The sequence below is a fragment of the Argiope bruennichi genome, chromosome 10, assembly GCF_947563725.1.
Source record: "Argiope bruennichi chromosome 10, qqArgBrue1.1, whole genome shotgun sequence".
Classification (NCBI taxonomy): domain Eukaryota; kingdom Metazoa; phylum Arthropoda; class Arachnida; order Araneae; family Araneidae; genus Argiope; species Argiope bruennichi.
This window is the reverse complement of record NC_079160.1, coordinates 56,862,878-56,872,281: the sequence shown is the minus strand read 5'-3', so window position 1 is coordinate 56,872,281 and position 9,404 is coordinate 56,862,878. Positions and strand designations below refer to the sequence as shown.

General features: G+C 27.4%; 1 protein-coding gene across 2 annotated transcripts; it reads left to right on the top strand.

Moving 5' to 3' along the window:
- Nucleotides 1–169: 169 nt before the first annotated feature.
- On the top strand, nt 170–6,552 carry LOC129988426 (zinc finger TRAF-type-containing protein 1-B-like). Of its 2 annotated transcripts, none has more exons than XM_056096652.1 (6): nt 170–333; nt 510–722; nt 1,729–1,967; nt 3,258–3,463; nt 4,476–4,659; nt 6,147–6,552. In XM_056096652.1, exons 1-6 carry the CDS (start codon nt 211–213, stop codon nt 6,367–6,369), a joined length of 1,188 nt encoding a protein of 395 aa, XP_055952627.1. In that variant the 5' UTR covers nt 170–210; the 3' UTR covers nt 6,370–6,552. The 2 variants fall into 2 exon arrangements, with proteins under 2 accessions (XP_055952627.1, XP_055952628.1); XM_056096653.1 differs by having other exon boundaries at nt 290–391; nt 6,147–6,549.
- The last annotated feature ends 2,852 nt before the right edge of the window (nt 6,553–9,404 follow it).

Sequence of the window (9,404 nt, the reverse complement as noted above, 5' to 3'; positions counted from 1 at the left end):
CAGTTACTAAAAGGGAATTCCAATGTTTGCCTAATCCGAATAAACTAATCTTCTAGCTACCATGGCTAACTGTCAATGGAATTGGGAAATAGTTGAAAAAAAAAAGATAATATATAATATTCCTTCAAAGAATCGAATATGAAGGGTGGTGTTACCAGTGATTTTTCCGTTTATTATGTCTTATTTTTTTAAAAACTATTGATTAATGAAATGCGAAATCGAAACTCACCACAGTATTTGAATTGGATTCGATCCGTCAGATTTGATTCGAGAGTGCCAGATCCTGCAAGTTTTACTACAATAATAAACAAGAGTTCTGGAACTGACAGAAAGGTAAATTTTGGTAGCGTCTGAGAAAAAAAAGAAATGAGATTTGTGTGTTTTAATATCTGTAAATAAATTTATTCATATCTATTAGATTTCGTTTTAAATTTCTCATTGGATTCTGATGTCTGTATAAATCAGCTTAATATTTTTTAAAAGAAAGTCAAGTTTGTTATTTGTTGTAGAATACACATATAATGGCGGATGATAATGCACAGTTATCAACAAATGACCGAAATGATTCTGGCACTACAAGTCCATCTGAAGAACAAGATGTGACTGAATCTAGAGCTAAAAAATTCAAATCAAATGAAGACGAAGAACCCCTTGAAGAACGGCTACACGGAATCTTATGTTGTGCTGTTTGTTTAGATTTGCCAAAATCTGCAGTTTATCAGGTACGATGATCGTTCATTTTTGAATATTTATTCTAACATAATTTTATTTTTTTTCAAAATAATACATTTATTTTTGAGAAACACCTTCCTTTATTAAAGTTATGTTTTAAAGCTTCTCTTTAAATTCATATTGCAGGTAGCATTTTCTTATAATTTTTTTCATTTTTTTAAAAATGTATAGAAACTTATGAATGAAACTTAGGTGAAAAAAATGAATGCTTTTTCCTATAAATGCACACTAGTTAAAATCAGTCTAAAAGGTTAAAAATGTAGTGATTGATTTAATCAACTACATGTTAAATTTTAATGTTTTCATTATCATGTTTGTGTGATTGTAATTTTTATATTATTAATTTGCATTTTTTTTTTTTGTATGAAACATTCAAAGAACGTATTGTAACTGTGAAAAAATTGGAACTTGAGACTTTGAGAGATTTCTTCATTTCAGATCTCCTTGAATGTTAAAAATATATTTTTAGGAGTTATACCTATGAAAATAAAAAGTCTAAAAACCTTTGAATTAGACAGATGAAAAAGCAAAATTTATTCTCAGGAAGTTTTATCTCTCTCTTTGAGAGCAGATGAACACAATAAATATAAAATGTAAATAACAATTAGTACAGAGTTTTAAAATATAGATTTATATCAGATTTTGAATCAAATCCATCAAAGTTTTGACCATCTGTTTGTCTGTACCTTCATATGCATGCAAATGCAAATACTTCATTAGAGCAATGCTTGGATAGATGAAATTTGATATAATGTTATTTTAATTGTAGTTTTATGTTAAATTTTCACTCAATTAGCTTTGCCTAATTTTCAATTTTCATTCTGGAGGGAAAGGCAATAACATTATTTATATAAGAGAGTTTTTTATCCTTTCATACACACTGAGATCTTCCAAGAGTTGAAACAGCTTGTTGATTATGTTTATTCAGTGATATAGCAAATAATATATGATTTGAAATACTTATTTCTATGATTGAGATCATTTGTTTTATTTTAGTGTAGAAATGGACATTTGATGTGCTCTGAATGCTTTAATCATCTTCTTGCTGATGCACATTTAAAATTGGTACCATCTGTGTGTCCTACTTGCCGAACAGTCATCAATAAAGAAGTATGTGTTCGTAACCTGGTTGTGGAAAAAGCAGTTGCAGAAATGCCCATGACATGCCCAAATTGCTCAATGAAATTTCCTCGTTGCTTACAGGATGTTCATGACAATCAGCTATGCCAAGAAAGGTTTGTTATAAAATTCTTAACTTTTAAAAATATTTTTGTTTTTATTCTATAAATTTAATTTAGCAATAACATATAAAATAGTAGTTGTTTATGGCCCCTGGTGTTACTTGAAAATCTTCAGACTGTGCCAAGATCACCAAGCTCTTTTATACTTAAGATATCAAGATTTTGCTAAGATGATTGCATTCCTGGATTTACTTAGTGATCTTCACATTATGCCAAAATCACCAAGCTGCAGTACACAAAGAAACAATTTCTGCTAGATTGATTTTTAAAACTTTTTAGATAGGCATGGTGATTCCAAAACTGTAGTTAGTTTTCTTCTACTATGTCAAATGGTTTCCCCACATCTTAAGTGTATGTAATTGCTCTATGCAAGATCAAGCGTGGGTATTCAAAAGCACTATTGCTGTCCTATTGGCTGACTTAAAACCTGTGACTGGTCACCAAGTGAATAACAGCATAGAAGACCAGTAACAGGTGTCTAGACTAGTTTAGTTATGCCCGAAACTGTTGTGGGATGTTTTTTGTAGCTCTGATATAGTGAAGCACATTCTGACATGGAGTCCAAGTACTTGTTGGTATACAACATTATACAACTTTTTTAAAAACCCGAAATACCTTTCCTTTTGTCTGCGTCTGCTAGCTCATGTCTTAAATGCATAAACATTCCAGATTAATTTGTTATTATATGGCTGTTTGAACTATTCAAAGGGCAAACATCAATATATATATATTCATGTGTCACAACTTTTTTTTTTACGGGGCGGATTTCATTCACTCATCCCCAGATCGAAAATTAGACCTGAATCAGAGAACAATCATCTCTGAACCAGTGTCCCCTGAGGTATTGTCTCGACATGGAGGATTTTGTGGCCATAACAGATTTATATGTGCACAAGCCACTGCATACATGGGGAGTCATCGGCTGGCGGGTTCGAACTCACAACCCAAGGGAGGATGTGAATACATCGCCCTACCAGCCAGGCTATCCTGGCCCATTATTAATCGTAGTTTCATTTTAGGATTAATTTTTGTTTAGGGGCTGTTATAAAATTTATGTGATGGAACTGAGTTAAAAAAAATTTCATGTACCAGAGAAACTATTATGAATAAAAAATGGTTAAGAAATTTTGGACTTTAAATATTTAACTACTATTAAATATGGCTAACAAATGGTTAGCCATATTTGTTTTTTATTTAAAATTAATTGGTGTTATTATTTTGAAATTTCATTGAAATCTAAAAGTTCAAATTAGTTTCCTTTATGTTTTTTCCTAATTTTTTTAGATATACATGGTGTTGCTACTATCGTATTGGATGTCCATGGGGTGGACCTTTTAAGAAAAAGGCTGAACATGAGAAAAAATGTTTACAACCAACGAAGGATGGCACAGAAATAAAGCAAGCAATTCCAAATATGTTTTTGCCTGTGAAGTCGAATGGAAGGAATCACTTGTGTGATTACTTATCATTTGAAAAGATTGCATGCAATGGTTAGATATAATTTATTCTATTTTATATCAAAAGTAAGATTTATTTCTTTTGCAGGGAAATTCTAAAATATCTGATAAAGATGTAAAAGTAGTTCGTTTAAAAGCACTATACTCTGTTAGATTTTATGAAAATATAGAGGAAAATGATGAATGCAAGTATGGCATGGAAAGAAATTATAAGGAATTGGGAGCTAACAAAAATATTAGTAATATCATAAGCAATAAGCATTTTAGTAACTAATCACATTACAATAAATGTTTGAAATAACTCACCAACAATAATATAAGTTATTGTTTGATAACAAATTCTAAAACCCTCTGCACTTTTGTGCATGCTTTAGGATGTGTTTAATTCATCAAAATAGGGATAAGAGGAAAGGTGGGTTTGTTTACATTCAACAGTAAAATAAACTCACAGACTGAATTAAAATAATAGGTCAAAAATGACATGATATTCACATATATGTGAAAAAAAATTGAAAAAAAAAAAAAAAAGTTTCTCACAGGGCGAAAATCAAGATAAAAGAATGACGAAGAATTCCAGAAATGTGCTGATCCTTCTGCAACTTTCTCCTTAATTGCATAGAATTGTCGAAAAGTGGTCATCTCAGAATACTGAAATAAACAGTACTTGGTAACAGTGCCATGAATCAATATAACTTAATAAATGCTTTAGGCACTTAATTCACATTTTTTGTACTGGCTGACAGATTATCTTTAGATTTTTATTTTACTCGGTACAATTCTTATAGATCCTGGCATTTAGATTAAAGAAAAAAAACTATGAATATTAAATCTGTTAATGATTTTACTTTAAAAGCTAATCACTGTGTCTGTTTACTTAATAATTCAACAGTACCCTCTGCCATACCAATCTATTTCTGGGCATACATACCTACTAATATGGGTTGTCTCTGCTTTCTTTTAAAGGTTTTTTTTCCAGATATTTTAGGATAATCCTATATTTAATGCATATTTTCTGAGAGTAAACTTTTATGAAATGTACTTTCAGATTTGCAGTTTCTTGGACCTTACCGTACAGATGAATTTTTTATTCGATTTGAAACCTTTCGATTCTCTGCATTTAATATGGAATGGGAAGTCAGAGCTCATGTTAATAACAATGAAGTGGATCCTACTCTTTCTTGTGAAAGAACTTTAAGCTATGCCTTATTATTGAGGGATTCTGTTGATAGGTATGTTAATTAACATTTTTTTATTATTTAAATATAGATTAATTAGTTTTTTTTTCTAACTAGGAAATTATATTTATGTATATGTACTTGCTTCTTAAATTGCTTAGATAAATTTTTGCATCTTCTATTTCGTGAATTTTGCAGTTGCTGAATTATTTCTTTTAAACATAACTAAAAAATTAATTATTCTCAAATTTTAATAAAATAAATGAATTATGTGAACTTTTTATTTGAATATGATTTTAGTAATAGAAATTGAATTTGTAAGATTTAAAATTAATATATTGTCAATTTGTAATATTTTATCACCTAGTGAAGTTATGAATCTAACATTTGACCCATCAATTGAAATGAAATTATTTTATTTTTTTGTTATTATTTTGCAAGAAAAGTATAAAAATATTGATTACTAAATCTTAAAATGGATTGCAAAATATATTTATCAAAAATATGTCAGATCAGATCTTGTATTCTAACATTTCTTAATTTTTAACAGTTTGGGAATTTATTTTGAAAATTAACTTGAATGTATTCACTGTCTGGTAATTTTCTTGAGGTTTTCTGCCATAATGTTATATACATTCACAATATTTATTCTATCTTAACCTGTAACTGGAGATGGGAGTCAAAACGACTCTGCGTTGTTCATTAGCTCTGATTATAACATGATATTTTGTCCTTGAATACTGTCATCTTCTCAGTACCTTCAAGTTGTTTCAACAGTATGTTGGCAGAAATCCAAGTATGAATGCAGGCATATAACGAAGTTATTCTTTTTCAAAGTTTTTGTTGTTATTTATGGAGTCATTGACACCATATTTCTGAAACTGCTTTTAATTCAAGTAATGCAAACAGAATAAAGAAAAATTCTTAAAATAATGTTTTAAAATATTGTATTCTTCATTTTGTTTGTTAAATTTTAATAGTTATTAAAATCAATGTAACTTCATTGAAGTAAATACTCATTAAAAGATTGTTTTTATTTTTCTTATAATATCTTTTCAACATTTAATATTATGATATTTACATTTTTAATATTGATATTTTTGGTGACTACAGGATTTCCAGAATGTATTGTGTTTTCAAAATAAATTCCAATGCTGTTTACAAAAGACGAAAAAGAAAAATATCAAGTTAGTCATTTTGACTCCATGTCTCTTGCCACATGAGGAAATTCATGTCACCAGTTACGGGTTAATGCTAGAAGTGATATTTTGGATGGATTACATATGCTTCGTGAATATAAAATAATTTTTTATGTATTTTCCATATTTTTGTATTCATATACACTTAATTATTTTATGTTATTATCCAATATTATTATTCATTTATTCAGTTTTTAAAGGAAAAAAAATGTGTAGTATTTGGCTGATATTTGATTATTAAACACTTTTTTGAAATTATATTTTTATTAGCTATTTTTTCACTTATAAATATTTTTTTGTTCATCAGATTGAATACAATATTATTTAATATTTCTGTTCTAGGACAATTAACATGCATTATACTGTTGTAAAAGGCCCACTAGGTGAAATGAAACTGCATCCTCACATAGAAGAATTCAGATTTAGTGATACAACTCCTGAATCACATTATGCTTTGCTCCCTCTTGAAGATTCATCTGAATGTTACAAACTTCTTTCTGGGACCATAAGATTTAGGCTAATTATGTTTTGGGATGATACTGCTTATGTGGATAATAATTTATAAGTACTGTATCATTTTGTTTCGTCAAAGCATTTCTTAATTTTTTTTTTGTTATTGTTGGGTATTTTGTTATGTAAATACATTTTATTAAAATTATGTTCTTTTTTTCTAATTCTCATGTTTGGAAGTATTGGTGTGTTTTTCTGTGTCTGGATTTGTATTTTTTTTTTTTTGTCATAAAAGATAAATGAATGTGAATGTGGTTATTGCTGTTATATTATACAATAAAATTGTAAAATTTTTATTACATTTTTGTCTTTTTTTTATTTTTGAATTAATTGGAACAAAGATTGAATTGTGTATTATTGATTTAATCCTACAGTAAAAACTGAATTTCTTAAAATCATATTTGTTTTATTAATATTAAAGGATCTAAATATGGTGTTATATGTTTAATACAGTATTGTTCCTTTGTATAATTTTAATGTAACATGATTAAATTGTAATCAAATAAAATTTTATTTGTAAAGACTTTAAAGATTTTGATTAAAAAAGGTTTAAACTTTAAAGGTTTTGGTTAAAAAAAAAAAAAACATTTTGACGGAACAAATACAGTGAAATTTTTTCAGAATTTCTTTTCAGTAAATTTATTTTTTTTGAAATAATGAAATAATTGAAGGCAAGCAATTAATTTGAATTATTATTTATTCTGTTATGCAAAAACTTTAAGTTCTTAGTATATTGTCCCAGACATAAGTTTATAATGCAAGTAATTTAATTTTTTAAAATTAAATTTGAACATATTGATATAGAAAATGTTGCTTAAAAATGCTGACATTATTTTCCTTATGAATCAATGTGTAATCTTCATTTTATTGGAACAATGAAATAATTAAAGATAAACAATTAATTCGATTACTATTCATTTGTAATGCAAAAGCTTTAAATTCTGATTATACTACTTGAGGTTTTGCTGTCACAAACTCCAATATAGCTCATGTAATTTTTCCTAACTTCCTTTGATGGATTTCATTTAAAATTTGATAGAGATCTAGAAATTTGAATCAAAATCAGGTACCAGATTTCATCAATTTAGTTTAATTTCCTTATGACATATTGTTACATGTTATTGTTATATTATAACATGTTCTTAGACAGACATAGCCCCAAAAATGTATATTTCGGATTCAATGATATCTAAAACTAGTAAATTCATCAAACGCTTGTAATGGATTTTTTTATAACAATATCTTTTTGTATATTATATATATCTGAAAGTAAAAAAAAAAAGTTTTAAGGGTGAAAAAAAAAAAAAAAAAAAAGATTGATGTCATGGAAGCTATCCAAATCTTCCCAATAATCTGTACTATGCTGAAATCGATCATGCATCTTCGGTTTGAAGTTACAAAAAAGTATTATTTGATGAGTGCCGCATGTTTAGATGAAATAAGCAGTTACATTTTTCATGTGATAATGACATCTCATAAATTAATGCTACTGTTATAAGTTTTTTGAAAAATTGGCTCCACCATTCAGGCTTATGCCAATAGGTGGACTGCAAATAGGATCATTGATAAAGTTAATTATTGATTTGCTATGTAAATAAAAAGAATCGAAGAATAAGCCTTCTATGCTTGGTAAAAAATATGAGTAAATTAAAAAGTATTTTAAAAAATGCATACAATTTGAAATTAGTAATTTTTAATTTAGTAGCATTTTGTTTACTACTTACAGTATTTTCATCAGTATGTCTATAAAGGTTATAGGAGACTCATTCTCTGCACCTGTCTTGCATATCATTTTATGCCAGTTTTCAAACACATGTTTATTGTAAAAGGTATTTACAGAAGTGAGCAATGTACATGAAAAAGTTTGTAATATATGCACGTACATACAATACACACTGTGTAATATATGTATAATAGTGTAATATAATACACATAGTATGTAATATATGCAAATACATACATAAAATACACATAGTGTCACCTATTTCTTAGATACTGTAATTTGTAAAAAAGATATTATTTTTTCAAAAATACATCACTTTTATTAAAACTACTTAATAAATTAAAAATGTGCTACAATACGTAATCTATCTATCTATATATATAGTTTTCCTAGGTAATTTCGGAAGAAAACTATCTTTTTGCAATTTTTTTTTTTGATCGTGAAAGATTAATACATTGAAACCAAAGGCTGAAAAATTTACAAAAACCAAAGGTGAGGGGATGCTCTATTAAAGGTGCAGCATTACCTGGATTGTATCTAAAATGCCCTGCATGAGTATATTTCAAAATCATTTTTTTAGCAGTTGTATTGAAAGACATAATCTGAACGATAATGTGGCACATCGTACCATATTCACAGTTTTTAAGAAGTGTCTTATTGAGATCATTTTGAGATTTAATCATACTTTTTTTATATGAAATATAAAAAAAAATATTTTTTTATATTAAATATTTTTTATATAAAATATAAAAATATATATTTTTATATTAAATATATTTATATGAAATAGAAAAAAAAATGCTGAAATTAAAAAAAAAAAATGATACTTGATAATTTTGATGAACTTTTAAGTTTTAAATCTCTAAATTATAGCTTAATATAAAATTTACAATTTGCCCATTTGTATATATATAAATACAACAACTCTTAAAAGCACATAACTACTCAAATTGTATATTTGATTCAAATTTTCGATCAACAAAGAACAGGTCATAGATTTGTTCACATATCTTTACTAATACTAAAGGAGGATGTATGTTTGCTGGCACTTTATAGAATAAATGTTAGATCTAGAATTTTTAAACTTGGCACATACAGTGGTGGCCAAAATTGTTGACACTTTTGAAAATTTTTATGCTTTCTAACTTTGTATACTCATAGAAAATAAAACGTTTCACACAATGCAAACTCTTATATGTCATTTTAAAGAGAATTTTATGTGAATACCAATACAAAAAGCAAAATTCAAATATTTACAATACAAAAAAAGTTGAGCGGCAATAATTATCTAGATACATTAGATGCTGATGACTACAGTGAGTTATCAGTACTTAGTAGGGTAGCCTTTATTTTTTACTACAACTTCA